The following is a 21604-nucleotide window of genomic DNA, read 5'->3' as shown; positions in this document are numbered from 1 at the left end:
AAACCATGTGTCATTTCTGGCAAACATACAAGTCATCGATGGCTAATGCTAGGTTAAAAGGCATGTTAAAAAGTCCATGGTCTGACTGGGATTTGATCCCCAGACCTTTCATTTTCGAAGCATGTACTTTACTGCTACGCCACCAGGCCCGACACAGATCTGATAAGGCTTCGCAGCTCTCTTGAGTTGCGGTGGCTTTTTACTGCTTTTCCCTCCCCTGTATGTGACTAGTTTGTAGCTCCTATCATTGCCATGTGATGTCACTTCGAAAGTCAATTAAATATGTACTAAATAATAACCTCCTATCTGCATCCTCCCCTGAGGATGACACGGCGGTCAGATGGTCCCAGTAGGCCACTTGTGGCCTGAAGGCAGAGTGCTTTTTATATAGTGATTAACAGGAAAAATCTCATACAGAAATATGAAAAGTATACAAAGAGATAGACGGCCGGCTTGTATTTAGCTCAGCTCAGTACACCCACAATAGTCACACATAACCGATGTTTCCCTCCCTTTTTTCTTCTCCCTGATGATGGAAAAACTCTCCAAAAACTAGGTTTTATTTATTTTCACTGGTTTTGTGTGACTGTGGGCTATACTGATCTAAGATAAGTACTGGCCAGACCATGTGCCCTCAGTTTATTTTTCACAATATGTGTAGATTAGAAATCAGTGTATTTATGCTACAGATACAAAACAAAGTTTCTGTCTCTACCTCTAATGACCTCATTGTTGATTGGAAGTTAAACCCCAGTCTTCCTTGCTTCCCCCTTCCCCCTCCCCCCAAATGAAAAGTTCATGCTTATATACACATTGTTATGTCTTATTCTTCTCTTAGGAGGTCTTGGTGGTTTTGGATTGGAGTTAGCTGATTGGCTAATCCTGAGGAGAGCCAAAAAGCTTGTACTCACATCAAGGAAAGGCATCAGCAATGGATACCAAGAGTCAAGACTCAGATTATGGCTGAGTTATGGTATCAAGGTAATTGTATCCACAGAAGATGTTACAACACAAGAAGGATGTTACAAACTTTTGACGGAATCAAACAAATTAGGTCCAGTTGGAGGAATTTTCAACCTGGCAGTGGTAAGTCAAAATGAAATTTCATTATAATGAACATTTTTGGTAATTGTAAAATAATTAAATAATATCAACATTCAACTTTAAGCAATGGAAACTCCAGGTAAGAATATCAACAATGTAGGAAAAGATGGATTGCTACTTACTGTAAAGAAGAACATTAAGCTGCAGACAGAGAGAATTAAAAGACACTTGCATAAAGCTTTCAGTCACAGCCTTCGTGAGTAAAAGAGAGAACATGCCATTCGTACACACAAGCAAGCACACCTCACGCACACATGACTGCCAACTCCAGCATCTCAGGCTGAAATGCAACTTTCACAAGGGATGCAAGCAGCAATCCACAGAGGGCAGGGAAGGGGAAAAGATAGTTAGTTAGTTAGTTATGTGTTCCATTGATCAATAGCACGGAAAAACCGTTATGATGTGGAACGTGTCAAATGCACAAGAAATGCATACAGACCATTCCCTTAAATGTCACAAAATCCATATATTATATCTCCAGATTTATTTACTCATATTCAAGAATTCATCTATGGTATAGAAGGAGTTGTCAAGGCGGTATGATTGTTTTTGAAACTATTACTGTTGTCTGTCAGACATTTTATTTCATCTGATAATTTATCAAAAAGTTTTATAGCAACATATTTTAGCCCTTTCTGTGCCAAAGATAGGTTAAGTAAACGACAGTGTAGGTCTTTCTTTTTTCTGGTATTGTAATCATGAATGTCGCTGTTGATTTTAAACAGCTCCATGTTGTTGAGAAAAAATTTCATTACGGAGAAATGTACTGTGAAGCAGTTGTAAGAATTCCTAACCTTTTAAACAGATGCCTACAAGATGTGTGACTATGAACCCCACACATTATTCTAACTACTTCCTTTTGAAGAGTGAATACCTTTTGCCTAAGTGTTGATTTGCCCCAGAATATTATTCCGTATGACATCAGAGAATGGAAGTATGCAAAGTATGTTAGCTTATTAATTTCCACATCTTCAAAATTGGCAACTATTCTGATTGCAAAAGTTGTTGAACCTTGTCGCTTTAGGAGATCCAAAATATGACTTTTCCAATTAAGATTCTCATCTAATTGTACACCCAAAAACATAGTATGCTCTACCATGGCTACTGTCTTCTTTTGATGTGTTATGTTTATTGAAGGAGTTATACTTTTTGCAGCAGAAAATTGGATGTACTGTGTTTGTTCAAAGTTCAGAACAAGCCTATTCGCAGAAAACCAATTAATAACTTATCAAAATACCTTATTTGTATCTTTTTCTATACGACTTTCTTTTAGTGGATTAATAATTATGCTTGTATCATCAGCAAACAGTGTCAGTTCAGCATCTTGTTTCACATAAGAAGGGAGGTCATTCACATATATCGAGAACGGGAGGGGACCCATGATCGAACATTGTGGAACACCTAATGTAATTACACCCCAGTTAGATGAAGTGACAAACTCCTTTGAATCACTTGAAGCATATAAAGAGACTTTTTGCTTCCTGTTGTGTAGATATGACTTAAACCATTCATATGCTGTTCCATTTATACCATAGAATTGTAATATCTCTAACATAATGTCATGATTCACACAGTCAAATGCTTTGGATAAGTCACAGAATATTCCTACTGGTGACATTTTACTATTTAAAGACTCTATTATGTGGACAGTAAAATTGTATATTGCTGTCTCAATAGAACAGCATTTCTGAAATCTGAACTGTGATTTACTAAGTATCCCATTACTGTTGAGATGGCTAACCACTCTTGAGTACATTACTTTCTCAAAGATTTTTGAAAATACTGTAAGTAAGTATACTGGCTGGTAATTATTGACATCTGTGGTTTCCCCTTTTTGTAGAGAGGCCTGACAATGGCATATTTTAACCTCTCTGGAAAAATACCCTGAGTCAGTGATGCATCACATATGTGACTCAAAACATCAGCTGTAATTCCTCCACATTGTTTTAATAACTTGTTAGAGATGTCATCTACTCTAACACAACATTTATTTTTCAAAAATTTAATAATTTTCCTTATTTCACAAGAGGTTGTTAGATGAAACTTAATCTGACTAAATTTTTTTCAAAAATGTCTCTTCCACATACTGCCTTACTTTTTCTTTTGAACTATTCTCACCAATTTTTTCTCCTATGCTTAAGAAGTGATTATTAAATACATTGGCTACCTGTGTACTGTTGGTTAAGATGGTCTCATTTTCTTTAACAGTAATACTACATACCCCAGTGGTTACTTTTCCTGTCTCCCTTCTTACAACATTCCATATTGATTTGATTTTATTGCTGGAGTTGTTAATTTCTTCTCTAACATACAAATTTCTTGATTTCCTTACAACTTTTCTCAGTATGTTACAATAATTTTTATAGTGTAAAACTACTTCTAGTAGTTTTCTTTTTCTTTCTGAAGACACTTTAATACCTGTAGTAATCCAAGGTTTCTTTGAAAAGTTTGTGGTTACATTTAGTAGTTTTCTTTGGAAAGCAATCTTAAAAAGGGATATAAATCTATCAAGAGATATGCTGCATTTATCATTAGCATTTGGCTCATTATATACATTTTCCCATTTTACATTTCCTAAACTTTCTCTGAAGTGATCTATAGATACCAAGTTGAGCACCTTCACACTTTTACTTAATGGTCTCTGAAGTATATGCCCTGTTAGGTTTTGTAAGTTAATCAGTTGTGCATCATGGTCAGATAATCCATTTACCACAGGGAGAGTACGTGTTTGTTCTACATCCTCTTGCTGTACAAATACATTATCTATTAGAGTACAACTGTCCTGAGTTACACTTATAGGGAAATTGATCACTGATTCTAAGTCTTATGTTGTTAACAACACTTCTAGTTCACTTTTCCTATCAGAATTCCTTAGAAAGTTAACACTGAAATCACCATCTTTATGTCTGACAGACAGCATAATAGGGAGTCAAACTTTTTTATGAATAGCTCCCAATCTCCTAGTGGAGTCCTGTACACTGTTGCTAATATCAACACAACATTATCTAGCTGAAGTTCACATGCACAAACCTCAAAGTGCTGGTCAACACAAAATTTGCTTACTTCAACAGTTCTGTATTTATACCCTTTTTTTTTTAATGAAAATGGCAACTCCTCCTTTATCCATACTAGATCTGCAGGTGTAAGATGCTAAATTATACCCACTTATACTGACATTTTCCATTCCTACAGTTACATGGTGCTCAGACAGACAATGTATATCAATCTCATTCTTATTTTTGAGATCATCTAAACATATCATCAGCTCATCTACTTTATTTTTTAATCCCCTGATATTTTGGTAAAGTACGTTGATACTGCCCTTAGCTTTATCCCTATTTGCTGTTCATGAAATTTCTTTTCTTCTATTTTCCTTGGTTGGTAGCAGAATACGGGTGGGGGGAGAGACATATGCTGTCTTATAGAGTAAGCAGGGTCTAGAATGCCAACAGACACAGTGTCAGAAGGGTGTGGAGCAGGGAGATGGAGAAAAGGGAGCAAAAAAGGAGAGGATCTTGGAAGACGGGTAGACACATTGACAGAGAGCAACAAATGAACAGGATGGGAGATGAGAATGGGGAGGAGATGATAGGACAGAGGGGGGGAAACTGTTGGGTGGAGGATGTGGGAACAGTATGCTACTGTGGGTTGAGGCTGGGATAATTATGGGACCAAAGAATGTGTTGTCAGGATAACTCTCTTATGCGCAACTCAGAAAAGCTTGGGGTGGAGGGAAGTATCCAGATGGCTCTGGTCGTGAAGCAGCCATTGAAATCAAATGTGTTACATTCAGCTGCATGTTGTGCCACAGGGTGGCCTACTTTGCTCTTGACCTCAGTTTGGTGGTGGTCATTCATCCTGATGGACAGCTGGTTGGTAGTCATATAAGCAGAGCTGGTAAATGACATGGCTGTTTTCGCAGGTGACCTGGCCCCTGATGTGGTAGAATAAAACCATGACAGGACTGGGGGCAAAGTTAATGTTCAGTGGATAAGCAAGAGAGCTAAAAAATTCAGATCATGTCACACTTCAACTGTACTGAATGAAAGAAACTGTCTATGAGACTAATCTGTGCATCAAAGATAACAGTCTGAAGATAAGATGGTACACACCAAAATTAACTGTCAGTGTGAGACATTCTTAGCCATAATTTATCAAGATAAACCTATGACTTAGATAAGAGCAGTCTGAATTTTTCTCAGGTGGGATATGAGCACATGTTGACATTCCAAAAAACTAGTAATGTTTGTTAAGGATTAGTACTAATTAGAAGTTTAATATAAGTGATTGCATCCCACCTGCAACTGTCAGTTTTAATTTGTTTGTTGTATTACACTAGACTCTTGCTAAACCAGCCAATCCTTGCACATATGCGTGCCAGATTAGCGGAAGTGTCAGATTGTTGAGATTGTCTAAAATTTAGTATAAACACAAAGGGATTGTACTTTATCAAATCAAAAGATGCATTCATTTTTAGTCCTTGAGTGTGTACACGCATATTCATATCACTCAACATTCAGTATGAAACATGTCCCAAAAATGGCGATACGCAACGGTAGTATGCATTATCACACAACGGCTCTACAAGCATTACATAGGTCCTGCCATGTTCCTGATTGTTACATAATGTATTCCAGGAAGACATCTCTAGCTCCAGCATCAGCAGTTTGATATATCCTCGTGTTCCTCCTTCTATGTCGTTTTCTTCATAAGTTTCATCATAACTTTCCTGTGAACTTATGATTATCTCTTTTCTGCTGAAGTTTTGTCATAAATAGTTGTTTGTCTGACAATGTTGCAAGCAACAGTGGTTTTCTGCAAAGAACTTGAGTTCAGTTTATATCTAATTTCTAATTTCTGCTTGAGGTCTAGCATAACGTGTTTCCTTTTAGAAGCCATGATAATGATCCTTAAGGAAAGCCGTAATTTCAAAGTGTACAGGAATGTTGAACATCATAATTAACTAACAACATTGTTGCAGACGAAATTTCATTATTGTAGGCGTCATTTCAGGTTGAACGACTAGAAGCTGCAAGTGTGTCAGATTACTGAGAGGCCGGACTACTGAGGGCCATATTAGCAAGAGTTTAGTGTACTATGTAATTTAGGCCTTTAGTCATTTTCAAGTAGTCTAATAAAAATATTTAATAAAGGTGCTGTGTATCAAAACTAATTTACACATTAAACACAGTGATAATCCAGCTCACAAAATATGTTAAGATTAATAGACTTACTGAACGTTTGTACACAATACATTTGTTGAGAATCAGCCATGGCACATTATGTCATATTAGTCTCTTGAACATGTATTTAAAGGGTGGTCACAGTCATGGTACTTATTAATGGAAATGTCATAGGTATAATAAAAAACCTTTACTGCAAGCACTAGGCATGTGCTGCCACAACATATATTTCTTCAGCAAACAAATGTTAACCTTTAAATCGGAGTACTTAGATTGATGGGTAAATATTCTTGGTACAACATTATTTAAATATACATACAGTGCTTCCTTTTCTTATTTCTTCCCCCATTCTCCTCACCACATAATAAATATCTGTATATTTAAATCTGAGCACTTATATTGATGGGTAAATATTCTTGGTATGACATTATTTAAATTTACATACAGTGCTTCCTTTTCTTATTTCTTCCCCCTTCCTCGTCACCACATAATAAATATCTGTATCTGTTCTTGAGGAATGCTGACAAGAAAGTGAACAGCTTAAATATGTCATATAATACAACAAAATATTTCTTATTACATTATTTCTTTTTTTTGCAACTGAAATTTAATTTAGGCAATTAAATCAAAGATCAGCAACACAAAATGGCAGTGTGTTGGCTGTCATGTTTGTTGTGATGGTGGCCGGGAGCTGCAGCAAAATACTGTGATTATGCATTCCACATGAAGCAGAAGGAAGTGGACATGTATTAAGTATTTATTCCTCATAATAATGTAACATACAAATAAAAATTGTTAAGTCAAGAATAAATTTCCGTAACATAAATATTACCTGTTATTTAGTTTTGTAACCTGTAATTGCTTAGGTGGAAATTACAGCAGTGTGAAAACTCACATAGATCATCATACAACATTATACTTCCATAATTCAAATATTATTTCCACGTTTTCACATCCCTTTCATTTAAAGTTACTTGTATGCCTTGTTCTAAAGTTGGGCTTTGATTTTTTGCTGTTGCTGCCCATTTTCAGCCCTCATTCTGTTCCCTGACTTGTCAGTTGTCATTTCTGTCATTTTCATCTTATTTAATTTTCAAATCCAATCAATTGCTATTTGCCATTGCTTTTGTAGTGGTCTTCAGTCCAAAGATGGGTTTCATACTGCTCTCCATGCTACTCTATCTTGTGCAGGCCCCTTCATCTCCAAATTTACTGTTATGTGATTGATGTTGTTATGCACAGTAATGCCTTTCATTGTCTGGTATTGTTTGTTAATGAGAAAAATATCAAGCTACACTTGGTTCTATGTAATCATTCAACTGTAAGTCTTTTATGTCTCCATAAATGGCTAGAAAGGTCATTCCACAAGACAGAGTAAGACAGCAACATACAATCTCCAATAGGGGAAGTGAATATCTAGAAACATTCTTCAACCTTGTACGTATCACACCCCAACCGGCCATGGAGACGATATCACACTGATTACAGCATGCTCAGAAGCATCTAAATAGTCATTATTCCTACATTCCCCATGCAACTGGAATGTGAAGGAACCATAACATGTGGTATCATGCTAAATTTCCTCTGACATGATGCACTTCACAGTGCTTTGCAAAGTATATGCATAGAAAGGACCAAGCTTAGTAAAGAAAGCATTGTGATATTTAAACTAACTCTCAGATTGATGACAGCTTTACTTTTTGTTGGTAATTAATGTAATTTTTCTTCTTTTTTCTCATTATAAGATTGTTGTAGCTGTTGTCTTGTTTGATTTAGCTTCTGTGTAGTACACAATTTATATTATTGCAAATAAATAAAATTAAAATGAAATAATTAACATCCATTACTAAGATTTCATAATTCATTACCCCCTTACCCTATTTTTCCCCTGTGGCACTTGGTTCTTGGTGACAATTTTTCTTAATCCTTGAATACATGATTCTTCCATCATTTTCCTCTCTTTTGTATATAAAGGAATCTCTGGCTCTGTCATGTAGCAATCATATGACATTTTATTTGGGCTTTTGCTGTTCTTCAGTGGAAGTCATTCTCATGATGATGTTTTATGGGAAGTTAGGCACTGGAAATTTATTGTTGAAATATAAGTCATATGCATTGGTCTTTGGTCTTTATTCTAATGTATGGTGATACTGTATCCAGTAAACCAAAAAAAGGAGTTAGAGAAGTGAAAGATCAGTGTGTGCTCTCTCTCTTTTTCTTTATTTGTGTGCATGTTTGTGCATATGTGGTAGGTGGAGGTGGATTCAGAGAAGAATGTAACACAGCAGCTACAGGCATTCGGTCATAGCTATTTAACTGCTGGACTTCACTTTACATTTCCCAGTTCTCTACTGCTAGATGCATAATTGCTATTGTTTTTCATCCTGAATTCAGTTGCAGTGCTTATATCACTATGTCATTTCATAGTTATGTTAATTACAGTTTCACATCTATCTTTTTTTTTTTTTTTTTTTTTTTTTTTTACTATGGCACAGAAAATCCTCACAATAATCGTGAATGTGGCAGGAATATACCACTAGTGAACCATTTGTATGTTGTAGTCAGTTCCTGACTCAGTGCAGAATCATTACTGTTCTTACCTCAACTAACATAATTGTGTGTGTAACATTGTAATTATCATCTTTAATATGAAGAATGTCATCAGTGTGAAAAGAATGTTGTAGTAAATACCCCCTAAATTTCTTGTATGTAATGTGTGAATATTTTCATACTATACGCAGGGTTTACTTATAATAACAAAGCAGACATTAAATTGAAACCTGGGCTGCTGCTGAGCCATAAGGACTTTCTTCTTGCAGCTGAGTTTGCTTCACTTTCTAGAGTACCTTTAATACCATTGATACTGTAAAATAATATTCAGTAAGCTGAAATCACGTATCATGAGAATTTTGCAGAAGAATGGAGGATTTCGCAGAAGAATAGTATCCATCCAAAAAATTGAATACATTTTCCAGAATTACCAGTGACTGAGCTGATGATGTCTAAAAGTGTCAAAAATATAATGGAATACATCACTGAGCTTTGTGGGTTGCCTTGAGCTGAACAGAATATTCCAGACATACTCCGAAGTAGAACATTGGCTCCATTGTCAGGCCATGCTATAGGAAACACATGAGTTATAACTCAGACAGTTCAAGAAAATGTCAGTGTCTTTGGGATGTAGTTATATTATTTTCTGCTAGACAAGCTCAAGTATTGTGGCATGAGTGGGGCAGTGCACAAATGGTTTAATTCGTACCTAACTGGAAGAGTGCAGAAAGTTTAAATAAGCAGTTCTCATAATATACAAAGATCAGCACATTCCTCAAACTGGGGAACTATCAAGAATGGGGTTCCACAAGGGTCGGTCTTGGGTCCTTTGTTGTTCTTAATATATATTAATGACTTGCCATTCTATATTCATGAAGAGGCAAAGTTAGTTCTCTTTGCTGATGATACAAGTATAGTAATCACACCTGACAAACAAGAATTAACTGATGAAATTGTCAATAATGTCTTTCAGAAAATTACTAAGTGGTTCCTTGTAAACGGACTCTCACTGAATTTTGATAAGACACAGTACATACAGTTCCGTACAGTAAATGGTATGACACCATTAATAAATATAGACCTTAATCAGAAGCATATAGCTAAGGTAGAACATTCAAAATTTTTAGGTGTGTCCATTGATGAGGGATTAAATTGGAAGAAACACATTGATGATCTGCTGAAACGTTTGAGTTCAGCAACTTATGCAATAAGGGTCATTGCAAATTTTGGTGATAAATATCTTAGTAAATTTGCTTGCTACACCTATTTTCACTCATTGCTTGCATATGGCATCATATTTTGGGGTAATTCATCACTGAGGACTAAAGTATTTATTGCACAAAAGCATGTAATCAGAATAATAGCTGGAGTCCACCCAAGATCATCCTGCAGACATTTATTTAAGGATCTAGGGATATTCACAGTAACTTCTCAGTATATATACTCTCTTATGAAATTTGTTATTAACAACCAAACCCAATTCAAAAGTAATAGCAGTGTGCATAACTACAATACTAGGAGAAAGGATGATCTTCACTATTCAAGATTAAATCTAACTTTGGCACAGAAAGGGGTGAATTATACTGCCACTAAAGTCTTTGGTCACTTACCAAATAGTATCAAAAGTCTGACAGATAACCAACAAGTATTTAAGAAGACATTAAAAGAATTTCTGAATGACAACTCCTTCTACTCCATAGAGGAATTTTTAGATATAAATTAAGAAAAAAAAAGAAAAAAACTTATAAAAAAATTAAAGAAAAACAAAAAATAAAAAATTTGTTATATTAACTTAATTATGTTGTTAAATTAACTTAATTATGGCATGTATTGGAAAATTTGACTCGTTCCACATCATTACGAAATATCGTATTCCAGATCCATGGAACTAGTATTAATCTAATCTAATGTAATCTATAAAAATATAATAGAGGGAAACATTCCACGTGGGAAAAATATATCTAAAAATATATCCAAATTGAACCCTGCCTGGAACAGTTCCGTCGTCCGTCACAGCGGGACCCACCTCCTCTTCCTCAAAATCACCCTCTCCAAACTTTCCAGGAATTTTTCACTTCCAGCCTTGCCTCTCAATCCTTCTTAAAAAACCTTAATCCTACTCCCAACATCACCACTGCTGAAGCCCAAGCTATCCGTGATCTGAAGGCTGACCGTTCCATCGTCATTCTTCTGGCGGACAAGGGTTCCACGACAGTGGTACTTGATCGCCGGGAGTATGTGGCTGAGGGACTGTGTCAGCTTTCAGACAACACCACATACAAAGTTTGCCAAAGTATTCCCATTCCTGAGGTCCAGGTGGAGCTTCAAGGAATCCTCAGAACCTTAGGCCCCCTACAAAACCTTTCACCTGACTCCATCAACCTCCTGACTCCACCGACAACCCGCACCCCTACCTTCTACTTTCTTCCTAAAATTCACAAACCCAATCATCCCAGCCGCCCCATTGTAGTTGGTTACCAAGCCCCCACAGAACGTATATCTGCCTATGTAGATCGACACCTTCAACCCATTACATGCAGTCTCCCATCCTTCATCAAAGACACCAACCACTTTCTCGAATGCCTGGAATCCTTACCGTCTGTTACCCCCGGAAACCATCCTTGTAACCATTATGCCACTTCCCTATAAACAAATATTCCGCATGTCCAGGGCCTCGCTGTGATGGAGCACTTCCTTTCACGCCGATCACCTGCCACCCTACCTAAAACCTCTTTCCTCATTACCTTAGCCAGCTTCATCCTGACCCACAACTTCTTCACTCTTGAAGGCCAGACATACCAACAATTAAAAGGAACAGCCATGGGTACCAGGATGGCTCCCTCGTATGCCAACCTATTCATGGGTCGCTTAGAGGAAGCCTTCTTGGTTACCCAGGCCTGCAAACCCAAAGTTTGGTACAGATTTATTGATGACATCTTCATGATCTGGACTCACAGTGAAGAAGAACTCCAGCATTTCCTCTCCAACCTCAACTCCTTTGGTTCCATCAGATTCACCTGGTCCTACTCTAAATCCCATGCCACTTTCCTTGACGGTGACCTCCATCTGTCCAATGGCCAGCTTCACACGTCCGTCCACATCAAACCCACCAACAAGCAACAGTACCTCCATTATGACAGCTGCCACCCATTCCACATCAAACGGTCCCTTCCCTACAGCCTAGGTCTTCATGGCAAACGAATCTGCTCCAGTCTGGAATCCCTGAACCATTACACCAAACACCTGAAAACAGCTTTCGCATCCTGCAGCTACCCTCCCGACCAGGTACAGAAGCAAATAACCAGAGCCACTTCCTCATCCCTTCAAACCCAGAACCTCCCACAGAAGAACCCCAAAAGTGCCCCACTTGTGACAGGATACTTTCCGGGACTGGATCAGACTGAATGTGGCTCTCCAGCAGGGATACGACTTCCTCAAATCCTGCCCTGAAATGAGATCCATCCTTCATTAAATCCTCCCCACTCCACCAAGAGTGTCTTTCCGCCGTCCATCTAACCTTCGTAACCTCTTAGTTCATCCCTATGGAATCCCCAAACCACCTTCCCTACCCTCTGACTCCTACCCTTGTAACCGCCCCCCGGTGTAAAACCTGTCCCACGCACCTCCCACAACCACCTACTCCAGTCCTCTAACCCAGAAGGTGTACACGATCAAAGGCAGAGCCACGTGTGAAAGCACCCACGTGATCTACCAACTGACCTGCCTACACTGTGACGCATTCTATGTGGGAATGACCAGCAACAAACTGTCCATTCGCATGAATGGACACAGGCAGACAGTGTTTGTTGGTAATGAGGATCACCCTGTGGCTAAACATGCCTTGGTGCACGGCCAGCACATCTTGGCACAGTGTTACACCGTCTGTGTTATCTGGATACTTCCCACTAACACCAACCAGTCAGAACTCCAGAGATGGGAACTTGCCCTTCAGTATATCCTCTCTTCTCGTTATCCGCCAGGCCTCAACCTCCGCTAATTTCACGTTGCCGCCGCTCATACCTCACCTGTCTTTCAACAACATCTTTGCCTCTTTACTTCTGCCTCGACTGACATATCTGCCCAAACTCTTTGCCTTTACAAATGTCTGCTTGTGTCTGTGTATGTGCGGATGGATATGTGTGTGTGTGCAAGTGTATACCTGTCCTTTTTTCCCCCTAAGGTAAGTCTTTCCGCTCCCGGGATTGGAATGACTCCTTACCCTCTCCCTTAAAACCCACATCCTTTCGTCTTTCCATCTCCTTCCCTCTTTCCTGATGAAGCAACCGTTTGTTGCGAAAACTTGAATTTTGTGTGTATGTATGTGTTTGTTTGTGTGTCTATCGACCTGCCAGCGCTTTTGTTTGGCTAATCTATAAAAAAATATACAGCAGTATTCATTGTGTCTTTCCTAAGAATTTTGTTTGATGTGTCATCAGTTGGGTTTAACTATAGAATGTCTGTGCCAATTGCTAGACTGATTCACATTATTTCCATTTATTATTGCTCAGAAAAAGAGTAGCAAAATTTAAAAACATAAAATTTGTTGTTAGGACAATGAGTACTTTAGATGAGTTTCATGATGCAGAGTAACTTGCGATGGCTTATGACCATAATACCAGATATTGTCCTTGGGTTTTTGGAAGAGCAACAGTTTGCATCCCTATCCAACCATCCAGATCTATTTGTAAGGTCTGACACTGTCAGGTGTAGGAGTTCTGCAATCTGGATTACTTGTTAACTAATAATAAAAAATAAAATTAAAATTTCAGGTGATTAACAATCATCTTCAGATGTATTAAAGTAAATGGAAAGTTGTCTTTCAGTCTATGTGAATACCTCATAATCTTTAATATACACATTACCATAGATTAAGTGTTCACATTAAGTGAAGGGTAATTTTCTGTTTACTGTCATAGATCTGAAGATGGTCATTACTCAACCAAAACCAGTGATTAGTAAATTGTAATTCTATTTCTTATTGAGACTAAAACTGTTTAAATTTTTACATCCACATTTAAGCTTTCCAAAGTTTCCTTAAATTTGCTCAAGTCAAATGTTGATCTGCATCCTTTGAAAAGAGCACTGCCAATTTCCTTGCTCAATCTGAGCATACAAAATGCTAACACCAGGTGGATTCCTTCCCCCCACACCACCATTCACCCACTTGCTCCCCTCCCCAACCCCAGAGGGTGGTACAACTGTGAACAGGCTCCATGTGAAATTACAAGTCGTACTAATCAGTAGTTGGAGCTGTAACCATCAGTCTGAATGAGACACAGGGTGAGCTCTTGGAAATGGAAAAAATAGACTATCATGAGTGGTAAAGTCTTTTTCTAAAAAGAAATTTGATGCCTACTAGAATTCTGTTAAGTTCCATAAATGTGTATAGTTACTCTTTTCCTTCAGTTTCCACTGTGAAGAAATATGCAGCCAAATTTAGGAATTTTTGAGAAAGTGTGTGGCATGATATTGCATTATCAGCATAGAACTTGACTGAAATTACGAAGACTGTGAGGGTTTCAAAAGAATGTGTAAGCTACATTTTGCATCAAAAACTTTTGTGCAAGATGGGTGCCACGTACTCTGACAGTGGATCAGAGAATATGACAATTTCCAAATAGCTCAAGTTCATAAAAGTGTAAGTGGTTTTCTGCATCAGTATATCACAACAGATTATTCATAGGTTCACCACTACACACCACAATCAAAACTACAACTGAAAGAGCAGGAAAGGTCTGGCACTGGTTTTATGGGATGCAAAAGTAATTCTGTTAATTTTCTATCTCAAAAAGATAAAACAATGATTAAGAAACATTATTCTAACCATATAACAGATATGGATGCAAAAATTCCAGAAAGGACATAGTTTGGGGGGAAAAACCATTCATCAGGATACTGTAACTGCCCACAAATGTGTCTTGGAGATGGTGAAATTGAAGGATCTACACTATGAAGTGGTGGATTAGGTACCCTCAGGCTTTCATATTTTTCCAAAACTCGATCTTTCTTGCTGGTCAGTGTTTTTGTTTCAGCCAAGATGTGATTACAGCTGTCAATGAGTATTTTGCAGCACATTCACAGGAATGCTACATAGATGAAATAATTTCACTGGAATACCACTGGATGAATTGTATTAATGTTAAAGGGGCTATGTCAAAAATAAGTACAGAAATTCATATTTTCACTATTAGACTGAGAACTTTCCAGATTTCCTTCATAAGCAATTACCTCATCATTAATGGGGCACTAAATCCTAAGCTTCCTTCCTTGTACTCCCTGTTTGAGTAACAATCAAGCACAACAAGGGCACCACACTCAATCAGTGGACCACTATATTGGACACATGGGGCAATTCATTTAAAAATATATGGAGGCATATTGCTTTTCAGGTGCTACTATGACAATTTTTGTGAACATAATACTTCAAAAGTCAGCTATCTTTGATAACAAATGTTGACAACAGGTATTATTATTAGCTAGCTTGTTGTTGTTGTGGTCTTCAGTCCTGAGACTGGTTTGATGCAGCTCTCCATGCGACTCTATCCTGTGCAAGCTTCTTCATCTCGCAGTACCTACTGCAACCTACATCCTTCTGAATCTGCTTAGTGTATTCACCTCTTGGTCTCCCTCTATGATTTTTACCCTCCACGCTGCTCTCCAGTACTAAATTGGTGATCCCTTGATGTCTCAGAACATGTCCTACCAACCAATCCCATCTTCATGTCACGTTACGCCACAAACTCCTCTTCTCCCCAGTTCTATTCAATACCTCCTCATTAGTTATCTGATCAACCCATCTAGTCTTCAGCATTCCTCTGTAGCAACACATTTCGAAAGCTTCTATTCTCTTCTTGCCCAAACTATTTATCGTCCATGTTTCACTTCCATACTTGGCTACACTCCATACAAATACTTTAAGAAACGACTTCCTGACACTTAAATCTATACTCGATGCTAACAAATTTCTCTTCTTCAGAAACGCTTTCCTTGCCATTGCCAGTCTACATTTTATATCCTCTCTACTTTGACCATCATCAATTATTTTGCTCCCCAAATAGCAAAACCCCTTCACTACTTTAAGTGTCTCATTTCCTAATCTAATGCCCTCAGCATCACCCGACTTAATTCGACTACATTCCATTAGCCTCATTTTGCTTTTGTTGATGTTCATCTTATATCCTCCTTTCAAGACACAGTCCATTCCATTCAACTGCTCTTCCAAGTCCTTTGCTGTCTCTGAGAGAATTACAATGTCATCGGCAAACCTCAAAGTTTTTATATCTTCTCCATGGATTTTAGTACCAACTCCGAATTTTTCTTTTATTTCCTTTACTGCTTGCTCAATATACAGATTGAATAACATTGGGGAGCGGCTACAACCCTATCTCACTCCCTTCCCAACCACTGATTCCCTTTCATGTCCCTCGACTCTTATAACTGCCATCTGGTTTCTGTACAAATTGTAAATAGCTTTTCACTCCCTGTATTTTACCCGTGCCACCTTCAGAATTTGAAAGAGAGTATTCCAGTCAACATTGTCAAAAGCTTTCTCTAAGTCTACAAATGCTAGAAACATAGGTTTGCCTTTCCTTAACCTAGCTTATAAGATAAGTCATAGGGTCAGTATTGCCTCACGTGTTCCAATATTTCTACGGAATCCAAATTGATCTTCCCCAAGGTCGGCTTCTACCAGTTTTTCCATTCTAATGTAAAGAATTAATGTTAGTATTTTACATCTGTGACTTATTAAACTGATACTTCGGTAATTTTCACATCTGTCGACATCTGCTTTCTTTGGGATTGGAATTATTATATTCTTCTTGAAGTTTGAGGACGGTATTTCACCTGTCTCATACATCTTGCTCACCAGATGGTAGAGTTTTGTCAGGACTTGCTCTCCCAAGGCTGTCAGTACTTATAACGGAATGTTGCCTACTCCCGGGGCCTTGTTTCGACTCAGGTCTTTCAGTGATCTCTCAAACTTTTCACGCAGTATTGTATCTCCCATTTCATCTTCATCTACATCCTCTTCCATTTCCATAATATTGTCCTCAAGTACATCGCCCTTGTATAGACCCTCTATATACTCCTTCCACCTTTCTGCTTTCCCTTCTTTGCTTAGAACTGGGTTTCCATCTGAGCTCTTGATATTCATACAAGTGGCTCTCTTTTCTCCAAAGGTCTCTTTAATTTTCCTGTACGCAGTATCTATCTTACCCCTAGTGAGATAAGCCTCTACATCCTTTCATTTGTCCTCTAGCCATTCCTGCTTAGCCATTTAGCACTTCCTGTCGATCTCATTTTTGAGATGTTTGTATTCCTTTTTGCCTGCTTCATTTACTGCATTTTTATATTTTCTCCTTTCATCAATTAAATTCAATATTTCTTCTGTTAACCAAGGATTTCTACTAACCCTCATCTTTTTACCTACTTGATCCTCTGCTGCCTTCACTACTTCATCCCTCAAAGCTACCCATTCTTCTACTACTGTATTTCTTTCCCCCATTCCTGTCAATTGTTCCCTTAAGCTCTCCCAGAAACTCTGTATAACCTCTGGTTTAGTCAGTTTATCCAGGTCCCATCTACTTAAATTCCCACCTTTTTGCAGTTTCTTCAGTTTTAATCTACAGTTCATAACTAATAGATTGTAATCATAGTCCACATCTGCCCCTGGAAATGTACGACAATTTAAAACCTGGTGGCTAAATCTCTGTCTTACCATTATGTAATCTATCTGATATCTTCTAGTTTCTCCAGGCTTCTTCCATATATACAACCTTCTTTTATGAATTTTGAACCAAGTGTTAGCTATGATTAAGTTATGCTCTGTGCAAAATTCTACCAGGTGGCTTCCTCTTTCATTTCTTACCCCCAATCCATATTCACCTACTGTGTTTCCTTCTCTCCCTTTTCCTACTATTGAATTCCAGTCGCCATGACTACTAAATTTTCATCTCCCTTCACTACCTGAATAATTTCTTTTATCTCATCATACATTTCATCAATATCTTCATCATTTGCAGAGATAGTTGGCATATAAACTTGTACTACAGTAGTAGGTATGGGCTTCGTGTTAGTAGGCATGGGCTTCATGTCTATCTTGGCCACAATAATGCATTCACTATGCTGTTTGCAGTAGATTACCTGCACTCCTATTTTTTTTATTCATTATTAAACCTTCTCCTGCATTACCCCTATTTGTTTTTGCATTTATAGCCCTGTATTCACCTGACCAAAAGTCTTGTTCCTCCTGCCACCAAACTTCACTAATTCCCACTATATCTAACTTTAACCTATCCATTTCCCTTTTTAAATTTTCTAACCTACCTGCCCGATTAAGGGATCTGACATCTACGCTCCGATCCGTAGAACACCAGTTTTCTTTCTCCTGATAACGATGTCCTCTTGAGTAGTCCCCACCTGGAGATCTGAATGAGGGACTATTTTACCTCCAGAATATTTTACCCAAGAGGATGCCATCGTCATTTAATCATACAATAAAGCTGCATGCCCTCGGGAAAAATTACGGCTGTAGTTTCCTCTTGCTTTTAGCCATACACAGTACCGGCACAGCAAGGCCATTTTGGTTAGTGTTACAAGGCCAGATCAGTCAATCATCCAGACTTTTGCCCCTGCAACCACTGAAAAGGCTGCTGTCCCTCTTCAGGAACCACACATTTGTCTGGCCTCTCAACAGATACCCCTCCCTTGTGGTTGCACCTATGGTATGGCCATCTGTATTGCTGAGGCATGCAAGCCTCCTCACCAATGGCAAGGACCATGGTTCATGGAACTTATAATATAAATGGTTACAGTTGAAAAGATCACTTGCGAATTCATTACTGATTACCAAAAATATGTTTCCACCAGCATTGATGCACAGAATTATCCCTTTCAGTGTGATACTGATGGCACTGAGCCACACTAATAACTCCATAACTCACAAGGCATAGGGATTTTGCCTGATTGTAGGAACACTGCCATTGAATGCTCAAAGAACAAAGCACCACTTGCACTCTATAATTGCATCAGAAAGCAAACGCAGTTTTGGAGCAGTGGTGATACTTTCTGTTGGGGAATATTTACTTGTGCATATTTGATCCTACTACAACAAGTCTCTGAATTTTGGACAGAATGTTGAGCAGTCATGAATAAAAATGGCTCCATAACACTTCTTTTATGATCTGTAGTTAGTGGCATGAATAGTCAAAGCAATTATGATGGAGAAAGTGGTTGCTTAGTGTTATTGGCAATACATCTTTGAAGTAAATCTACATCTACATCTACATGGATACTCTGCAAATCACATTTAAGTGCCTGGCAGAGGGTTCATCGAACCACCTTCACAATTCTCTATTATTACAATCTTTTATGGCGCATGGAAAGAATGAAAACCTATATCTTTCTGCATGAACTCTGATTTCCCTTATTTTATCGTGGTGATCATTTCTTCCCTATGTGGGTCAGTGTCAACAAAATATTTTCGCATTCGGAGGAGAAAGTTGGTGATTGGAATTTTGTGAGAAGATTCCATCAAAACGCTGTCTTTGGTTAGCCTTCCCCACAACATTTTCTTTGTGTTCCTTCCAATTTAAGTTGTTTGTAATTGTAATACGTGAGTATTCAGTTGAATTTATGGCTTTTAGATGAGACTGAATTATTGTGTAACTGAAGTTTAACGAGTTCCTTTTAGTACTCATCTGACACTTTTTGTTATTGAGGGCCAACTGCCACTTTTTGCACCATTCTGGTATTTATTCTAAATCATTCTGCAGTTTGTTTTGATCATCTGATGACTTTATTAGTCGATAAACAACAGCGTCATCTGCAAACAACTGAATACGGCTGCTCAGATTGTCTCCCAAATCGTTTATGTAGATAAGGAACAGCAAAAGGCCTATAACACTACGTTGGGGAATGCCAGAAATCACTTCTGTTTTACTCTATGACTTTCTGACAATTAATCCAAACTGTGACCTCTCTGACAGGAAATCACAAATCCAGTCACAAATGCTGATTACTGTAATGAAATTGCAAAATACAGTATCAGTTTCAGGTTTTCATGTAACACTAATAATTCTGTAGAAAAGGTAATATCTTCCACAATTCCTTTTAGTCTTTTATTGGATGCACTCTTCATTTGCAAAATCACCTCATGGGCAGAGATTAATGCCATATTTCATTTCATTGACAGAACTAAATAATGTCCACTTGCTTTGTCATGACTGATTGATAAAAACTATAAAATCAGACTGATTCATTCATATCAGATCTTCACAGAAGGATAAACTCCACTCCCCCATGAAGATTTCCTTTGCAGAAGAGGATGAAACATTGTGTTTCTACAAAAAATTCATCTGGACTTGGCATAGTAACCTGGAATTATTTAATAATAATATTTAATAGTTTCTTGTACTTTGACAATTCCTTTCGCCTTTAATTGTTCAGAGTGTGTGTATGGCCATTTTGTGCACTTTGATCCATGAAACTCAAGGCTAGCAACTGCCTCCTCTCCCCTGCTTTACATAATCTTAGAGTATCTTACTAAGAGCTTACACAAGTTACTTCTTGTTAAAAACTAATTTTTATTATTATCTTATTTTAGTTTTTTTTTTTTTATTCTCTATATTATTTATAATTTCTCTCATGTATAATGTCTCACTTACATATACCTCCTACTTTATATTTGTATGTAGGACCTCCAAGATGGTATACTGGAGAACCAAACAGTTGAAAGTTTCCAGAAATCAGCTGGGCCAAAAGCAGTCGCCACCGGTCTATTGGATGTATTCTCACAAAAGCTGTGTCCACAGCTGCATACGTTTGTTGTTTTTTCAAGTGTATCCTGTGGTAGAGGCAATGCAGGACAGTCAAATTATGGTTGGAGTAATTCAGTGATGGAACGCATTTGTGAAGAACGTCACTCTAAAGGATTACCTGCTCTCGCCATCCAGTGGGGGGCTGTTGGTGATGTGGGCCTTGTTGCAAACATGCAAGAAGATGACAAGGAAATTGTTATAGGTTCGTTCATATGTAATCTTTCAGTGTACCAGCATTATTCTGTTATTCAAAACAAACATAAACCTTCTTGATGTACAAAAGTAGAATGAAAAATCTTCCAGGTATTGTGTATCAAATGGTGGCTTACAAATAATATTATTTAGAAAATATATTTAAATATAGTGTTAAAAAAGAGAAATTTCTGTTATATTAATTTCTGCTTTTAATTAATCCAGACATACATGAAACTTAGTAATAAGGTGACAGTGGTTAATTAAAGTGCTTTAACATGAGGGTACACAAACTGTTGTATTTCTACCTTGATCATTATAAACATCCGTAATTATTATATTGTAATCATTATAAACATCTGTAATTATTATATTGTAATCAGCTGCAAAATGTTTACAGGAGGTACCCTGCCCCAGAAAATTACATCCTGCTTATCACTGCTGGATACATTCTTTCTCCAGCCATGTCCTATTGTGGCCAGTATGGTTGTAGCTGAGAAACGTGGAGGACTGTCTCAGTCATCTGGTATACTCGAATATGTTGCTAATGTGTTGGGTAAGTTGTCTACCATACCTGTATCTACAGTATTATTAATAAATGTAACACAATCATTGAGTATTAAGGTGCATATTAAAAAATACACAGTCAAACGGATACCAAGTTTTCTGACAACTATGGAATGTCCATCATGGTCCTCAGCCATTCCAAGATTTGCGGAGTACAAAATAGTTTTCTAACCGTTATATGTTGTTATT

General features: G+C 37.7%; 1 protein-coding gene across 2 annotated transcripts in view; it reads left to right on the top strand.

Moving 5' to 3' along the window:
• LOC126418869 (fatty acid synthase-like) overlaps positions 1-21604 on the top strand; it is a 431809-nt gene that overhangs the window by 341120 nt on the left and 69085 nt on the right. For both annotated transcript variants that reach the window (XM_050085866.1, XM_050085867.1), the window contains exons 30-32: positions 839-1086; positions 20534-20858; positions 21249-21404. In XM_050085866.1, coding sequence (XP_049941823.1) covers positions 839-1086; positions 20534-20858; positions 21249-21404 — 729 coding nt within the window. The remainder of the gene's footprint in view (positions 1-838; positions 1087-20533; positions 20859-21248; positions 21405-21604) is intronic.

This window comes from Schistocerca serialis, chromosome 9, assembly GCF_023864345.2.
Source record: "Schistocerca serialis cubense isolate TAMUIC-IGC-003099 chromosome 9, iqSchSeri2.2, whole genome shotgun sequence".
NCBI classification, from domain to species: Eukaryota; Metazoa; Arthropoda; class Insecta; order Orthoptera; family Acrididae; genus Schistocerca; species Schistocerca serialis.
This window is presented reverse-complemented; position numbering and strand designations above follow the sequence as displayed.